This window comes from Aythya fuligula, chromosome 1 (assembly GCF_009819795.1).
Source record: "Aythya fuligula isolate bAytFul2 chromosome 1, bAytFul2.pri, whole genome shotgun sequence".
Lineage (NCBI taxonomy): Eukaryota > Metazoa > Chordata > Aves > Anseriformes > Anatidae > Aythya > Aythya fuligula.
In genome coordinates this window covers 118,669,111-118,687,483 of record NC_045559.1, presented here as the reverse complement: position 1 = coordinate 118,687,483, position 18,373 = coordinate 118,669,111, and the positions used below count along the sequence as shown (strand labels likewise).

The window sequence follows — 18,373 nt, the reverse complement described above, 5'->3', positions numbered from 1 at the left end:
TTCTTCATGCATGATATATGTTCTTTGCAATGGCTTGTCAAGATTGTGGGTTATAATAAAACACTAGAGAACTATTTCCTTTTTTGATTGCCTCTTAACACTTTTTGCCAAGCAGTGAACTTTTTTTGTTGTTGTTAGATTGTAAATGATGCGTTGCAAAAAACTGTTTTCACAGATCTGGAAATGACAAATCCTTGATAAAGCTTCCCTGGAGGGGGTGTTCCCCTGCCATCAAATCAAGAGCCTGATCTGTCTCCAAGATGAGAAGGGAAATAAATCTATTACTCCAAGTCACTGGACACGTAACGCCAGAAGCAGACACACACCAGGTAGGAGCAGATCTTCTATCAAGTATTGCAGTACATAGCCTCTAGTAACTTACCACCCATTTTTTGTGTTGCTCACCCTTCTGTTACTGAATTCCTTCTGGAAATATTTCTATACTCCTGCCACCACCTATTTTCTTCGCCTCTGCTTAGAGTAAGTATTCATGTTGCCTTTGGCTTATGCTTGGTGTCTGTGATTGACTGTATTACAGTGGGTCTGAAAGACACCTCTGGGTCACTGTACGCTACAGACAGAAACATTAGCCTCTGATTTAAATGGTTTACAGAGGGGTGGCAGCTTGATTCAGCTTTTGAGTAAATCAGTCAACTTTATCTCCGAGGGTTAGACAGCCATTTCTTTGCAAAACAATATTTTATTAATAAAAAGACTTATAAACAGTAAGAAAGAAACCCCAATTTTACACTGAATGAAAAATCCAAAATAAACTCCTAGAGACGTGCCTCGGGTCTTTGCTGTCTGTACAAGAAACTCCATTGGGTAGTAATCCTACGTACACGTTTCTCTACAGATGGCTGAAAGTACAAAAAAGCATCATGCATATGTCTATGCAGAGTAGCTACACAGCTGGACAGACCTAACAATACACACAAAAAATCTGTACATCAGTGATTACAAAAGCCATGCTTTGTGTAGCACCAAGGGGAGAATTACGTGGATTAAAAAAAAAAAAAATCACTGGCAAATACAAGCCCTGCAATTCTCAATTAGGGGCACGACTGGCCAATTTCTGCTTGCAGTTTCATCTCTTCTTTTCTCAAGGGAAAATTGTCAATAAGTGCAAAGAGCTCGGCTGGCGTTGCCGGGAAAGGATAGCGTTCCTTGTCCATGCCGTGCTTGTCCATCACCACGATGTTGAAATTATAATGGGGGATCCTCAGCAGCAGCCTGCAAAATAAGGAAGTCATTTTGTGAAAGCCCATCATGTGCCCAGGCACTTCAGACAGCAATAAATGGCAGAGCCAGGCTGCTGGCTCCAGGCAGAGGACTCTGGGGATGGTCAGAGGGGGCTACACGGGGTCTGCTTTGTCTCAGCTGTAAGAAGGGAGTCAGCAGTGAGCAGGTGTCTGCCCGTGCTGCAAGGCTGTACCTCTGCAGGAGGGAAGGGTCAGGGTAACTGCACTCAGCGCTGTTTTCTTCTCAGACGTCTGATTTGGCAGTATGGCACATGCCCTACCTATTGCTCTCATAACAGAAAAAAAAGACAAAGAAAGTACAGGACTATATGCACTGCCTAAAGAAAAAACGTTGTGATGGAGCTCAAGAGTTACAGGTAGGCTATTCTCTTTTTTTGCTGCCAGGCAGTATAAAACAAACAAAGAAAAAACAATGAGAAAGAGCAGAACAAAATTACTTGAGTCAGTTCTCCTTGCTTCCTAATAGTAACTACCTACCTGGTGGCAACTCCAATTTAGCAGAAAAAAAAAAAAGCCACCACTAATCAGGGCAGAGTCCTTCCTTTGGAGTGGTGAAATGGGTCATTCAAGCTCCTCTGGAGGTGCAACAGTAAGAAAAGTATGTCCTTGATGCTCATTTAACTCATCCTTGGAGGAGTTATAATTTATAAGATCCTTAGACATGCATGCAGTCAACATCACTGGTGTAGGGAAAATAAATTCAGGCATCTGTGATGGAATGGGGTCAGGACAGGAAAGCTGCTGTGAAGAGGAGAGTCTCTTGGGAGCTGAATTTCAGAAAGGTTTGAAGCATAAAAATTGACCTTCCTCTGCCTTCCACTGGGTTCGAGTTCACTAGTTGTTGTTTTGTTACGGTGAGAGAGCTCAGCCATTGATTTCAAACTGAAACAATGTTGGAGCTAATTTATGGTGATAGGTGGTGAGATAAGGCAGAGGAGGAATGTGGTTTCTTAATGAAAATGTTTACCCTCTACAAATCCAAATACAAACCCTTTCGAGGTTGCTGAAGTTTTAACTAGGGTACCTGTGACTGGTTTAGTTTACAGAGTACTAATTCTGGGCAGCATCTCTATTCAAGATGTTTCAGGGAGGGAGTGTTTCATTTTGATTCAAGTGCCTTCCAGAACCAGAATACTACCTCACACCATGGTAGCAACAGAGTCTAGGTAAATAAAAAAAAAAAATCAAAAGGAAAGCTAACTTCCACTGAGTGCAGGGCAGGTTTTAGACCATCCTAATTTCTGAAATTGAAGGCTGGGGGTGGGGAGTGGGGTTGCAGGCAGCAGGAGGACTCAGGGAGCAGGATTATTACCAGAGGTTATTTTCTACAAAGCCACAAGAAAACCACTTCAACTTTTTAAAAAAAAAAAAAAAAAAGTACATTTACTAAAGTAAAAAGAAGCTCTTTGTGTTCCCTCTTTCATTTTATAGGGAACAAATGCTTTTATTTCTTTTTTCAATCCAAAAAACTCTCAGGCTTGTCAGCAGCCTGAGAGAAGAGCACATTTTTATTGTTCCAAATTAAAATTTACACCATTTTCTTAGGCATATCAAAGAAGATGCTGCCTAAAATGCTCCTGGACTTCTTTCCTAAGTAACAACTTCTTTCCCTGCCAAACAGGCCTTCATTTTGGCTCTGGTAGTCCTCCTAACCCTAGGCAGTGCTGGCACTTGAAGTCTCCCTTTCAAGTGAAAACCAACCCCCTGCTTGTCCAAAACTAAGTCAAAACAGTTTAGACTTCAGTAAAACTGTTGAATGTCAGTCAGGCTGGGGAGGCTGAGATAATTTGCCCTTTGAAATGCTGCCTGTATCATATCTACATGTGGGACTTCAAAGAGCAACCACTGCTTCTCCTCTGGCCCGGCCGCAGCCATGATGAGGCGGTGGGGCTGTGTGGGGCTGCGCTGGCAGCTGCTCCAAGGCTGCTCTTGCAAAGTGATTGCAGGCCAGCAGGACTGCAGCTGCCCAGCTCCAGCACAAATACAAACACGAGGTGTTTTCAGTGACTTAAACCCATAAAGATATAAGGGGACGCACAGAGAGCTCACCTAAATTCAATGTCGTTGGGTTTGAGCAAAGATGGCACAGCACTTGACAGATTCAGCCCCTTTAAATACGAAACAGACTGAAGCCTATACTCTTAATTTCATAAATCCCAAATGCCTATGCATTTTCAGCAGCTATTGCACAGTTAATAGAGAGGAAACTAAAGCTGAAACTTACTCATGAGCATCTACCTACCTTCCAGTGTTGAGCTAAGTACACTACAATATAATATCCCTATTTAGATAATAAGATGCAGGAAATCAAAAGCAATACATTACAGATGCTACAGTGCACACACAACAGTAGTCAAACCTTGCTTTACCTGAGTTGCAGTGCAAGTGATGGGGGCAGCAGCTTTACCCCTATTCTTCCTATCTGTGCGGGGAAGACACCAACCAATTCAACAACGGTAACATGCCGGAGGTCTAGACCACACTGTGCTGGCTGCAAGGGTTAAGAGAAGAGAGATGTTAGAGAGAACATTGGGTTGTTGCTCATAAATGGTTTAATCTCGTGTTAGTGAGATGGTTTAAATTTTAAGGAGTGTACTTTGAAGGGTCTCTCTCATTCTCTCTGCAAACAACTACAGCCTCACGGCTCCAGGAGCTGTTAAATGATGGATTCTTAGCTACCCTGAGAACACCCCCACGCAGGGACCACCTTGGAGAAATGCATACTTGTGTTGTAATGACATGAAGAGATGCCAGCGTATCAGTGCGTTGAGCTTTGTGCCAGTAATCTCCTTTGGTAATCAAAGCAAGTATGTGAAACAGAAGGCAACTGCAGAAAGTTGTTTTTTCATGCCAACTTGTTTGACCAAGCAGTGGGAAAAGTAATACAGCCATTAAAATAGTATTTTAAACTACCTCATTTCAATCAATATATTGAATTTTCTTGCCCAAGTAATCTACTGTGGGAAAAGAAAAGCTTTTCATTTTGTTTCTAACACACCTGTGACCGAAGCCAGCAGTTAAAAACGTTATCACATTCATATCACAATGACTATTCTTTCTGGACGTTGTTCCACTTGTGGGAAAAGAAACAACGTGCAAGCACTTGCCACAGTGAAAGAATACAGGACTGGTTGCTTCCCCAGGACACAGATACATTTTTGAGGTACACCCCTTAGTCTAGCAAGAACCCAACACAAAAAAAAAATAATAACATAAGGACCATTGCCTGAAGGTTTTTTTTTAATTTTTTGGGAACAAAATACCACAGTAGTATCACCCAGTGTTTCACTCTGGGTGATTTCTATGCTGAGTCTGCTGGTACACAACTTATTTCTATTCTACTTCTATCTATTTCTTCACATTTTCATATTGTAGTTACAACGCCTGTAAGCCTGGTTTGCACTGAAGTGCTGAGTGGATTTTTTTTCCTAACTCCTGTAGGAACTGACTTAGGGAATGCTTATTAGAGCACAAGTTAATATTAAATTAATCTTAGGAGGGTGGAAGAGGGCCAGAACTGCCTGGGATTGAGTAACTGGTCAGTCAGAGGCAGTACAATCCAGACCAGAGCTGAATTAGAAACTGGGGAGATGTTTAAAATAAACCAAACATTAAAAGGATTAATCCAGAACCACCACCACTTCAGCTAGATCCTCTTCTGGCTGCAGTGCAGCATCTGAAGTTTACAGATTTATACCAGCAGTGGAGCTTGTTCTCCTGTGTCTTTAAAGAGAAAAATTGGTTGCTACAACCCACTGCAACCCCCCCGAACTGTGCTTTACCTGCAGCATCCCCAACTGCATCCTGTAGAAGAAGTTGGCTGCAGTAGGAGTTGAAATAATTAGCAGCCTCCGCTTCTCATAAAACTGATCCAGAAGTGCAGCTGCAGTCCTCACATTCACATTAATATTCATGGCTAGAATTAAATTTAAAACAAGAGTTATAGAGCAGAACTGAAAAGAGATCTAGTTTTAATAGGACAAACAACTGCTAGATACCAGCAGCACAGGAACAAGAGAATAATAAAGAGGGTACAGGTGAAAGACTGGCCTCATAGAAGCCAACAATTTTATTTTAAGCTGTACTCTGTCTTAGAAGATGGATCAACTCCAGTATGTAAAGTTTTGTACAAAGGTCTGGGCTGAAACACACCGCCAGTTTTAAGGCACCATCGTTATCTCCTAGGACAGAACAGCCAAAGGTAGCAGATGTTTCAGGTGTAAATGCGAACTGGCAGGAAGACAAAGATGCTGAGTTTCTTATCTCTAGGGCATTAGAGTTTGTAACTGTTCCTCCCCAGGCTCCCTTCCCAAATTCTCTCTTCCGTGAGAACCATTGCTCTGGTAGCCCTTCCAGTGAAGTGGCGAAATACTCACTTACGTGCACAGGTTGGCTCCACGCCCGACCAGCCCAGGTTGTACTGGCACACTCTAGCTGGGCTTCCTTGCAGCTCGTAGCCACCAATGCAGGAGAACTCGCACGTAGCCCCGTAGTTATTTCCATCACCCGAACACTTGATGTAGCCATTATCTGGGGCGTTCAATTTCACACAGCGCCTGACTTCAGGCAAGAAAGAGGTGAAAAAAAATGAAAGACATGGCATGAATCACCTTGCCACCAGGGTAGCATGGCCAGTGGAACACCAGGATGGAAGATGTTTTTCTTTTGCTACCTCTATTGTTAAAGGATGTAAAAACTAAACAAAAAACAAAAACAAACACAAACAAACAAAAAAACCCTCATATGTAAATTAAAATGATGCAGATACATGTGTGTGTACATGTAATTGTGGTTTAGGGTGACAAAAGGTCACGGTGCAAGAAGAGATCTCTTCTCCATGGATTTGACTCCAGATTGCAACACTTTATGAAAGAGCAACCCTTCCTGAGCGATGTGAGGCACAGCTGAAAGAACTCCTTCAGGTATTTGTTTCAGCAGCCCATAGGCTCCAAGTTATGCAGCAGGACTGATCAGCAGAGCCCTTCCCCAACTTGCAGAGTGTCTGGTGCCCACTGTGCTACAAGCCTGGGTCCCCAGGGTCCCAGCAGGAGCAGGATGGTGCACTCAGTTACAGAGTCAACATAAACTTTATATACACCTATTTATGCAGACAAATATAGAGCTGAGGATGTTTCTAAAACTGCCTCCTAAGCCAGATGCAAATCAGTGAGTGTAGGTAGAGTGTAAAACATCAATCTTACCTCTGACTTTAACGAGAAATTTGCAAGTGCCTTTGTTTTCAGCTCTGTCATATACGGTATATTGGATTTTGTGGTCGCCTTCTGGAAAATGTGACCCTGGGGGCAGGCCTTTCAAAATAACACTAAAACAGGAGATAAAATGGGACAAACACTCATAAATTCACCAGGATTGTCCTCCTGCCAAAGCTGTAAAAGCCTAAAAAGAGTGAAGTCTGGGGCATGCTGAGCTTGTCTGGTTGTGCTACATGACTGAAGACTGAGAGCAAGCACAGGAAGAAACTGCAAAGCAGAGACCAGGGCAGTCAAATATTCAGGTCCCGTTCTTAACAACAGGGACCTGTCCTGCTGACAAGAAGGGAGCAGAGCAGTCAAGGACTGCTTGTTTCCTAAGAGACAATTCATAGCATAGCTAACCATCATGTAATGCCCAAGAAATTTTGGTTAAGTCCACTAAGACACTTTTAAAAGATTTAACTTGCCTCCTGAAAGAAGCATATATATATATATATATATATATATATATACACACTGTACTGCTACCCTTACAATAAGCTAGCTAGATGGATAGATGGGTATAAATCCTGCATGATACAGGGCAAATCAGAACCATCGGTACCATCGAACATGCACCTTGCTCTTCTGGAAAGCATAACTGCCAAACCATAAAGATGAACAGGATTTTTAAAGAAAGTGTTAAGTTTAAATGAAATATTTATAGCTACCTAAGTTTTAAATGAGAAGCATTGCTTGAAAGGTAACCGAAGAACTCTTTAACAGCAGTTAGAGACTTCTGACAGCCAGCACTGCTTCAGGAAGAAGCTAAAAAATGATCACAAATATTGTGACACTATTTTATTTTATAGGCAGTCAAAATTGTCTCTTTCTCTACCTCCAGTGCAGTATTCTCTTTCCATTGCTTTGTGTAACAGAACTTCTTGACTATGAGAAGAGACCCACGAAGAAGCTCTGGAAAATTTCACAGGTGCAATCAAAATGCTACCATTATCTGTTCCATCAGCTCTGCAATAACCACACCAACCTGCTACCGTTCTACATGCCAGGTCCTGGGGGATTCACCTCCCAGCTGTCAGATTTTTCTCTTTCAGTTAAACAAAGCAATTCTTTACAGGTCATTGAAACACGACAGCTAGAAATAAGCATCGTTAATGAGTGAAGAGGAAACAGTCCTGGCCACCCTCATGAGCTGAATTACTAACCAAGGATCCTAGGAATAAAAAAAAAAAAAAAAAAAGAGAGAGAAAACACAGGCATTACAGATTTCCACCTACTCTGTCAAAATCCCATCGGCGGTGTCCCTTCCCTCCGGGGTGTCCCAGAAGACTCTGGCTGTCAGCTTGTTGGGCTCTGCGGTTTTCTCCTTCACGCTCGGGCACTGGATTCTCGGCGGCTCTGTATCTGTAGAAATAAACCCCAGAGAAATGAGCACCCCGTGCATCTGTTCTGGCTACTTATGTTCTTCACAACTCCCTGCTGTTGGTGTAACCCGGGGCCACCTTCAGGTGGTCTCCTCAGCACCAGAGCTGATCCAACCAAGGCAGGCAGAGCCAAAGTACCTCTCATAACTTTTCTTATACAGTCACCATTTAAAATGTGGTGTCAAAAAATTACGTGCCTCTAGCTTTGAACTCTAAGGAAGGCTGCCTGAGATTGTACCCAAGGACCCCGGACCTTCTGTTCATCTGCTCTGCCTGTCGTTGTGCATCTCTGCAGGGGATGTCGGGGCTAACTGTGTCTGTAAAGCACTGCACATAAACCTGTCTCTGCACGTCAACTTTGCACGTTGCCATGAACTTGACGGTTGTTTTTTTTTCCTGCAGCAATGGCAAAAGAGAAGCAGCAGAAGATGGATAAAATCATCATCTTGCTGAGAATTGCTGCTGCATTTGATTTTCTCAAGTAATTCTTGTAATAATGCCTTACAGGTAATGCAAAGCAAAATGTAGAGCTTGAGTGAAAGTTTGATTAAGTGCTACTAAAATGCTGCGACTGTCATTCAGCAGAAAGAGACCAGTGGTGATGATAAGAGAGGCTGATGTGCAGGATAAAGGTGATGCACAGCAACTGGTCTTTCCTTGTCAATACAGCTAGCAGAGGAGAAATTCACGGGCGAACCAAGCCCAAAAACCACCACAAGCATTAAAACATCTACTTTAAATAACTTAGTCTCAGTTTTTTGACCATCTCTTGGGTTATACCCAAAATGAAGTCTAAATCCACGGAGTCACACACCAGGCTTTGCAAATCAGCAATGACATAGGATTGCTCTTCACCTACAAATAGAAGAAATTGGAGCTGGCAGTGGGTTCCCACTACACAAAGCACAGCAAGAATAAACAGCAGAGTCCTCTGAACAGCTTTTGAAGTTTCCTGTTCTTCACACTGACACCCTTTACTAAAGATACCTAACGCCCTTATTTTTTCCTCTATTGCTTCTTTTCTTCACCTTTTTAACTCGGTTAGGTCACAGATCTTGCTGTAGGATGAACCAGCAGGATTTCCAAGCTCTTGCTCCAGCTGCGGGGAGCCCTTTGTCTCCTTCCTTCGTGTTTTTCACTCCCTAATGTTCAGAATACGTTCCTGCTATGTCTGGAGACCTGCTCACACCGTAGCTGAGGGCTCTGCCCTGCTCTGCAAAACTGCACTGCTCCCAGTAACCCACAGCACAGCTGAATTAGGGTGAAAACCAGCCAGATCTCACCACATCTGCTTCCTGCCTGGCCAGTTTGCTGTGGCTACAGCTCAGCACCCCAGTACTGACAGGGTGAGTTAAATAAATGTAAGGACGGAACAAAAGTCTGAGTGGTATTTAAGGACTCAGCGCTTTAAGCACTTAATTCACTAGAAAGCTCATTGCATTATTTAGCACAGAGAAGTCTGGCTGGTACGACCCAGCCTGGACTTCCCCACCACCAAGACAAGAAATACAGCTCCTGTGGGAACCACATCACTGAGCAGCCAGGGCCCAGGCAGCCATGTTAGCCTGGAAAAGGTATTTTCTTTGGTCATTTCCGATGTCTCTTAGCATTCAACAGGCACTGAACTCTGGCATTGTTACGCCAAGCAGCTCCAGCTCTCAGGTCCTTTTTTGCACGCCCTCCTGCAGCATGAGCACCTTGGCCACTGCTTGGCAGAGGGAAGACAAGGCAGAAAAAGATCATCATTTAATTGCAGAGGCGGTGACCACAGAACATGCAGGCAAACACACAGGTGACAAAACCGAAACACAACTCCCCAAATCTTCAATGCAAGTGTGCGACTTGAGCGAGGTGCCACCTGGAGGTTAGGATATTAAGCTGATTCCAAAACAAACCCCAGCGGAGGTGAGATTGCTGACTGCTGGGGAGGTTTTTAGAAGAGGGAAAAAAGATCCTGGGAGCTGTGGCTTGTCGCAGACTGTCACTTAGCACGTAATTCCTGGCCAGAGCTGGAGCCAGGACACTCTGCAAGGTGCTCCGGCTCCCTGCAGCTCTTCCAATGCTGTTACTGCAGCATCACTGCTGAAAGACCGATGACACATCAGATCCATTTGTTAAAGCTGTTTGGCAGAGCTGTGTATTCAATGGGTGAATCTTGCCTGCAAAGTTGACATCATAGGCAGGGAAAAGGAGTTTTCTTAAAAAAAATTCAAGGCTGTTCAGCCACTGCTCTTCCGTTCTTGTCAGATGTCACTTTTCTTGGCTCCTCAGCAGCAGCAACTGGCACCCTGTCCCATGCTCAACAGCGGGGTTGCAGAAATGGCAGCATTAAAGCAGAGGAATATTCAATTTTAAAGCAGCCTTTTGAACTTTGAGGAGAAAAAATGCTTAGTTTTTAAATAGCTTTTGGATTTATTCATTTTTGCATACTTCTGGGAGTCGCCCTTACTGCCTTGCTCACAGCTGCTTGTGAGCTTGGGGTGAGGAGAGAGAGGTCTTACCAGGAAAGAAGGAGAGGGGATGGTATTGAATGGCCAATGCTTGCTCAAGAGTTCGTGTGGGGTAGGTAAACAGCCTGCTGCTCCATAAAAACCCTGTCATTGCTGCTGGCTGATGATGTTAGCGATGGCTGGAAGTTAATTCAAAACATTATTCTGCGTCAAAAGCATAAGGAGATTAAGAGACTCGAAAGCATGAAAGGGTGAATGAAAAACGTTGTTCTGCTCTCCCCACCCCCTCCACAAGGCACTGCTCTGTATTTCAAAACATCCATTATTAGAGCCTGTATAATTAATGACTCAGAGTGCAGAGCGTGTTTCAGGCATCCGAGCTGGAAGCTGTTCGTTTACTACCTATCGATACGATCTTCCGAGGAGGTGACAAAAGGATGACTTAGCACGGTGAGAGACATTTACCACAACCTCTCTTCGACAATCTGCAGGAAAATGAAACCTTCGTGGAAGGAAAAAAGGTGACATTTTCCAATCTTCTGGAGGAAAATACCTGTTTCAATCCATGTTACAGTGCATTATGCATACAATATTCAAGTGAGCATTGGCATTTTTAGCTAACTGATACCCAAACTGGCTATACATTGAGCTTTTTTAGTCAAAGTTATTTCAGTGTCATGAAGGACATCCTTCTCTTCATAGGAGAGACAGGAGACAGGCTACTTTTTTAGGACAGAATGCTGTAGGAATTCTATAAGGACTTCCATAAGTGGCTGTTAAAACATACCTAATTTTCTTGGAAAAAATAATATTTCCCATTTTAATGAATACCTGTTTCAGCAATGATATTAGCCTGATCCCTTTCCTACATGGGTCTTCGATATTGCACTGTGACCCCCAAGTACTTTTGTGCAAACATGCTAAGCAGTGCGAGTATGAAAGGGTAGAGGAGAGCCCCATGTTTTCAAGAGGATTATGAATTCAGGTCTGGAGAAATTATCCATACTTGATGGTAATGCCTGTGGTGTCCCCAGGTCTCTTCCCTACCCATTCCCAGTGACATGAACTTTACCAGCCTCTGTCTGTGATCACGTGAAACATCCCAACCGTGCACAGTGCAACTAATTGCTGATATGTTAAAGTAACAAATAAATAAAGAATTAAAAACCCCCTTTGCCTTTGCATTTCATTGCTCCCTTCACCTTAATTTTAATCCTCAGTTGAAAACAAGGGAGAGCCTTTGCTCAGCCAGTTCTCTTCTGGTCCATGGGAAGCTTTGGCCCAATTCACTGACGGTGTATTTGTCCTACTGAATTACAGTGAGGGTGTGTGTTGAATCACAAACTGCATTATGCTGTTACGGTCATGTCTGGTGAGAAAAAAGTCCCCCTCCTACCTGTCAACAGGTCAAAAATAACCTTAAACAGTTTGCTAAGTGCTTAACTTGCTATGTGCACACAGGGTTTGAAGGGGTCCTCTCCATACGGTGTGGTATTGTCAGAGCTTAAATAATGGCCTTACTTTTACTGGGTTACTTGGGACTTGCAATCATATCCTGTATAACAACCAACCTGCATTTCTGGAACAAAAAAGAAGTGTAAGTGCTATCCCGAGCTTCTTTTTTTTGATCAAGCTGTATTTGCTTACCCCCTACTCTGCAAGACAGCATCCTCTGCAATAAGCACCCTGTTGCTGCAAACAGATGATGTTCTGAAAGTGCCAGGAAATACAGAGAAACAACATTTTATCATTCCCAAACCTAAAAGGGTTTGTTTTTCTTCCTCTGCACACACCGCTGAGAAGGATGTGGCTCGTATTTGTAAATAAAAACAAGAGATAGCACAAACAGGTTGGACCTAAGCAGCAGGACCATTTATACATTTGTACAAGAGCAAGTAACAGGAAAACTGAATAAAATTCTGTGAATGGAAAGCCACAGTGGAGAGACTCCAAAGCTATCTACTAACCTAGTCTGAGCCACAGGCACTCTGAGGAAAACCAAATTATCATACACCAAAAAACCTGAGCATAAATATCCTGCCATCCACGAGCTTAGATTACTGGTAGCCAATTCAGATGGCCATAAAGTGCTTTCTTTTGCGGGTAGCTGCTGACCCTTTAATCAGAGACTTCCCAGAGAAAAGAACACCAGCTGGGACCTTGGTATCTGCTGAAATCTCATTAGTAAGAAGAAAAGTTGAATCTCAACATTTGTTTCTCTCCATTTCGATGTATGGATGTAAAAACAGTTATTCCAGCCAGGGTTCCAGGGAGACTGCTGACTACCTAATGCAGATTGCTGGCGTAACTCATGTGAACTTGGCTGAAACTCAGCCTAGCTCACTGCAACCATGCTGGTGACTACAATCCACCTGTTTTCACCAGGTATGGCTGGAGACCTTGATAGCAAAACTCAAATGCAACAAGGGAGGTCAGAAAAAGGGTCTAGTTTCCAACTTGTTTTATCATTAAATTGCAGGCAGCATGACAGACAGACAGCACAGCAGCACAGAGACCTTGCTAGACAAGCAAAGTAACTACAACCTAGAAAAAGAGTTACCCATGAGATCAGGGAGGGTTGTTTTAAGTGTTGTAAAGCACAGACCACTGATAGCAGCCTCATCGCTGGGGATGTTTAAGGAAAGGCTGGACGTGGTGCTTAGGGACATGGTTTAGCGGGTGACATTGGTGGTAGGGGGATGGTTGGATCAGATGATCTCGGAGGGCTTTTCCAACCCTAATGATTCTTTGAGCTTTATTAAAGTGGTAATGCCTGGAGCTGACAGTGCGTGCACTACACAGGTAAGTGACTTTCAGCCACTTGTGACTGAGTACTGAGGGGCAGAGCGCATACTGTATCTCTTGGAAAACTGTTCCCTGTTTCCAAAAAGGACAGCTGCTGTTCTTCCCCCAGGAACCGGACAGAAGCACATTTTGGAATTCATTTGCAGGACCCAAGCAGCAGCAGGTCCAGGGAGCCCTCAAGATGCAGAGGGAGCATCCTACTCACCCACGCAGGAAGCTGGCCGGCCGCTCCACACCTTGTTGTCCATGCACGTCACTATGCGGTCGCCTTTCAGCTGGTATCCCGGCGAGCAGTAGTACTCACACCTCGAGCCGAAGTAGGCGCCATCCAGACACTTGAAGCCCCCGTTGGTTGGCATGGAGAGGGTGGGGCAGCGCTTCTCTGCAACGGGAAACGCGGATTTAGGGAAATCCCACTTTTTAGAGTAATGTCAGTCAGCTACTGTCTTCTCAGAAAACGATTTACTGCAAGAGCCCACTCAGACACCTGATACAAATAGCATAAGCTTACAAAACCCGTGAGGGATGACATTTTAAAGAGGTTTTATGGCTCTTGTCATAAAACTCTCCCTACAAATCAACATCCCACACTCATAAAATGTTCATTATCTATGTCCTCTCATGATACTTATCATGCCACGTACCCCTGCAACATCCTCAGGTGACAAGCCAGTCTGCGTAGCCAAATTGTTGATGTCTATAACACAAATGACCACCAGGAGATGGCTGTTTCCTTTCAACACCTTAGCACTCGCAGGCTGCAGCTACACCGAGCCCAAAGACAAGCAGAGCCCAGTGGCTGCCCATCCTGAGGAGCAGCCCCCACGCACGGAGCTCGGCTCTACTTACGTTTGCACAGCACCTTCCCGGACCAGCGTTTGCTTGACTGACAAATGAGCTGCTGAGGGCCGTGCAGTTCGTAGCCTTTCTGACAACGAATGTCGCATCTCGTCCCCAGCACGTTCTTGTAATATTCCCCTTGAGGTGTCCTGCAGTTTGCATAACCATGTTTCACCTTAATGGGAGAGCACCATGGTGTTTCTAGCACAGAGAATTAAAAACAAAAAAAACAAAAAGAAAAAAAAAAAAACAACACACACAGTACTTCACAAAATGTAAAAGGTCAGATACAAATATAAATCCATTTTCTTTATTCAAGGTCACAGAGAAGAAACAGAAAAAAAAAAAAAAATCTTATTTAAAAAGCCCCCTATCCTCAATAGCGGAGAAGTAACAGTGCTCACACAGCAGAAGGTCAAGCTTTCAAAGCCTGGCAGCTCTTTTTTATTACAAACATTAAAGACCATAGCCAATATACTGCGGAGGTGAAAGGGGGAAATCTTGTGGTTTTTTTTGTCCATGGAATAAGTGTGCCACCGTGTGGACAGAGTGATGACAGCCAGAGCTTTTTTTTCCCCTCTGGTGTTTAAATGGATGCATCTAACTTTTCTTTGGTAACACAAGTTTGTATTAGTAACTTACTTGGTCTAGCTATAGGTGTGATCTTTACATTTAGCTCTCCTGCTGCCCATTAAATAAAATCCTGCATAATAATAATGTGAGTAGTACAGAACATCACCTTGGATGATCTCTGTCATTTCAAGCTCTCCCCCATTTAGAAAGGATGTCACCTGCACAAATCACATTGCTAGCGTGTCATGTCTGTAGGTAAACACACTCCACACATCAGAACAACCACGCAGGGTTTGACTCCAGTTTTTCAAAATTAATTTGCAAGTTAGCACCCAGGCTTAAAGGAACCCAAGCTGCAAAAACCTAAATCGTGCTCTAAATCCAGCTCAGAAGTCTGGTCTTCACATGTTGTACTCCTCACCTCAAAGATGGGCAGAGGACCACCTTCCCTAATAACATGGACCCATGGCCTAGAGTAGGAGAACCACTTTTTAGTTGCTCCTGGATGAAGGACAGTGACGTGGATCACAGAATCATAGAATGGTTTGGGTTGGAAGGGACCTTAGGGACCACCTGGTTCCACCCCCTGCCATGGGCAGGGACACCTCCCACCAGACCAGGCTGCGCAAAGCCCCATCCAGCCTGGCCTTGAGCACCTCCAGGGATGGGGCAGCCACAGCTTCTCTGGGCAGCCTGTGCCAGTGCCTCACCACCCTCCAAGTACAGAATTTCCTCCTCATATCTAGTCAAAACCTAACCTCTTTCAGTTTAAAGCCATTACCTCTTCTCCTATCGCTCCACTCCCTGACACAGAGTCCCTCCCTGGCTTTCCTGTGGGCCCCCTTTAGCTCCTGGAAGGACGCTGTAAGGTGTCCCCAGAGCCTCCTCTTCTCCAGGCTGAACAGCCCCAGCTCCTTCAGCCTGTGGATGCATCTGCCAAGTCAGAGGAAAGCTGGAATTTTGCTGGGACTTCCCAGATAATGCTTCTGCCAAATTTGTGGGAGTAAGGGAAACCTAAATGCCTATAAAACTAAATTTTTAATAATTAGTCATCCCTTTAAAGTAGTCATGATGTAGATACTGTCTTCTTGTGAGTACTTAACACTATACCAATGGGTGCAGTATCAGATAGATCTCTGCTTCACAGGAAAAGCTTCAAAATCTGTGTTGAGCTTTGACAACATTGTGCACTAAGAAAGCACTGCCTTTTTCTGCACTGGGCAGCTTTTCAGCTGGAGTTTCCTATACAAGCAGTGACTAAGCCTGCCCCTTCTCAGCTCCAAGACTGGAGAAGGACATGTCTACAGGGATGGAGGGACTGCAAGGCGAAAGGGAGAGACAACAGGGCCGAAGATCCTGCGTGACACTGTGTGACATGCAGGACGTAGCTAACAAAACTTTCAAGGTCCTAGAGAAGTCTGCCAGAGAGATGGGAAAAGAGAAAAGAGAAAACAAACAAACAAACAAAGCCCTAGGCAAAGAGTTTTAGCTTTCAGCCTTACTAAGTCACAGGAGACATTTAAAAATAACTTCTGGAAAAAAAGCAACGCTTTGGCAGATTTTTACTTCTAACTCTTAATTCTTGTAGTAGTTATGTACATTTTTCTACATGATTGGGATCAGTTTCGCATACAAAAGCAAAAATCAGCACAGGCTGCTACAGTTTACATTCAGTGTAGAATGTCTCCAGGCCATATTTACTCCTTCTTCACAGACACTGGATTTACAGCCCACGTTTTGCTGTGTTGGTCGCGAAGAAGCAGTAAGAGCACCTGGGGACTAAAATGAGAGACTCATTATCAGGGTTTTGACTAGTCCAAGAGCTCTAGGCTATTTGGTTTCTGAAGAAGTCTTACTGCACTGTGTGCTTACTTTTGAATTTCACCAATACATCTGAAAACTCTTGACAAAGACACATACGTGGCATTATTTGCATCGTCACCAAATGTGCCATAACTGAGGCAGGGGGAAATCAGCAGAGGAGCCCAACAGCAGGTTGCAGCAGAGTGCAGCTCAGCTTTTTGGCCCAGCCACACAACCATCCCAACTCTTTTTTTCTTCCCCACCTATCCTGCTTCCTGAAAGTACTGAACGCCAAATACATACTATTTACCTCACAATATTGAAAAATTAGTTTGGTGGAGGGTGGGTTTGTTGGTTTGTTTTAGAACTAATCCCTGTTCTTCACCCTATTCTGTACTCTATAGCTACCAAAACAAATAAATAAATAACATAAAAATAAAAAATAAAATTTATCAACTGACTGAGGCCCTGGCACAGCCTGCCCAGAGAAGCTGTGGGTGCCCCATCCCCGGAGGTGTTCAAGGCCAGGCTGGATGGGGCCTTGGGCAACCTGGGCTGGTGGGAGGTGTCCCTGCCCATGGCAGGGGTTGGATCCAGGTGGTCCTTAAGATCCCTTCCAACCCAACCCATTCTGTGACTCTGGCCACTCTCTGAAGGGCTGTATTGCCATGGCTGTCTCACAATGCTTGCTGTGAACCAAATGAAAACCGGGAGAGCCCACAGGGAGCACGAGCTAGCGGGAATTAACAGTCAATCAGCTACTGCTGAAGTCAAGAGCGATGGCAGTGGGCACAGCCTCAAGCCTCAGCTCGGACCTGAGGGCAGGCCACGCGCATTGGATTCACTGTCAGCCTCTGCCTCCTCCATCTCCTGCAGAAACCTTCCTCCTCCTCCTGACCTAACAACACCCTTTGTATAATCACCCCTTCAGTGGGCTGACTAACCCTCCCCCCCAGATTTCAGTCCTTTCTGTCCCCCTTACTTTTCTCATGCCCCAAACATCAGTAAGAAGAAGGGCCTAAGCCTGAAGTCAGTAGGGGAATGCCACTGACTGAAGGGGCTCAACCAGGGGAATGCAGAGTGTGCCAGGCTGGGCTAGCTAGGCATTGTTTTGACTAATCAGCTCTAATTATTTATGCCTAAGGTTTTCTGCGTACATAAACTGCAAATGAGCATGACCAATTTCCTTCATGAAGGGCGCTGTGCAATACAATCGGCAGGCCCGTCGGTAAGGCAAAGCAGCTGCTCCAGGTACTGCAAACATGCCAGAGCTTTTCTCAGAATTTTTGTGGCTTTCCAAACATGCTTGCCTTGAGTAAACAACTACACGTATCTTACAAAAATGGCTAACAGCTAACAAATGCACAAACTGAATGCTGAAGAAGAAAAAAAGAACAACTTGCTGCGGTGTCGTGGCAGCTATGGTGGTCTACAGAGAGAAAGAAGGCAAGGCTCCTAGGGAGGGGCAGAACTTCTTTTGCTGGCCCAAATGATACTGTTAGAAATAAAAAACAAAAACAGGCATGCTTTTGGATGCAGATAACTGTAAGAGCTTAGGAGGAACATCTGTTTGATCTAAATCATTATTATGCTTACTCTGAAACTGAAAGCTATTAGGAGAAAATGGGTGAGGCAGGGTTCATAATGGGGCAAGGATCTGGGTTTGGACCAACTGATATCACCGAATAAAAACCAGCTAACTTGAAAAGCTTTATGTGCCTGAAAGCACATCAAACAACACTACAAAGTTTCAGATCAAAGCCTGTTTATTTTTAAGTGAAGGAGCATACTGCTTTTCAAAGGCTAAGCAGCTACATGTAGTACTTCTGGAATATTAGGGCTGGATAAGGCCTGGAGAGGTCACACATCAATTCCCTGCCTCGAGACAAGATCAACCCTGTTCATGGAGGTTTTGGCAGTAAGAGAGGCTCCAAGTTTCCTAGACATTTCTCCTGGGGCTTCATGGGGTTCTGTTCAAGCAAATGAAATTTGAGTTTTTAGGT

The 18,373-nt window shown here is 44.2% G+C and overlaps 1 protein-coding gene across 1 annotated transcript in view; it reads right to left on the bottom strand.

The window, feature by feature from the left end:
• Positions 1-661: 661 nt before the first annotated feature.
• Positions 662-18,373, bottom strand: part of SRPX (sushi repeat containing protein X-linked) — a 42,975-nt gene continuing 25,263 nt past the window's right edge. Inside the window, exons 3-10 of the mRNA XM_032197730.1 lie at positions 14,004-14,195; positions 13,360-13,536; positions 7,753-7,879; positions 6,464-6,585; positions 5,643-5,822; positions 5,045-5,178; positions 3,632-3,753; positions 662-1,233 (exon numbers count right to left, since the gene is read on the bottom strand). Of these exons, the coding sequence (XP_032053621.1) occupies positions 1,053-1,233; positions 3,632-3,753; positions 5,045-5,178; positions 5,643-5,822; positions 6,464-6,585; positions 7,753-7,879; positions 13,360-13,536; positions 14,004-14,195 (1,235 nt within the window). The 3' untranslated portion in view covers positions 662-1,052. The remainder of the gene's footprint in view (positions 1,234-3,631; positions 3,754-5,044; positions 5,179-5,642; positions 5,823-6,463; positions 6,586-7,752; positions 7,880-13,359; positions 13,537-14,003; positions 14,196-18,373) is intronic.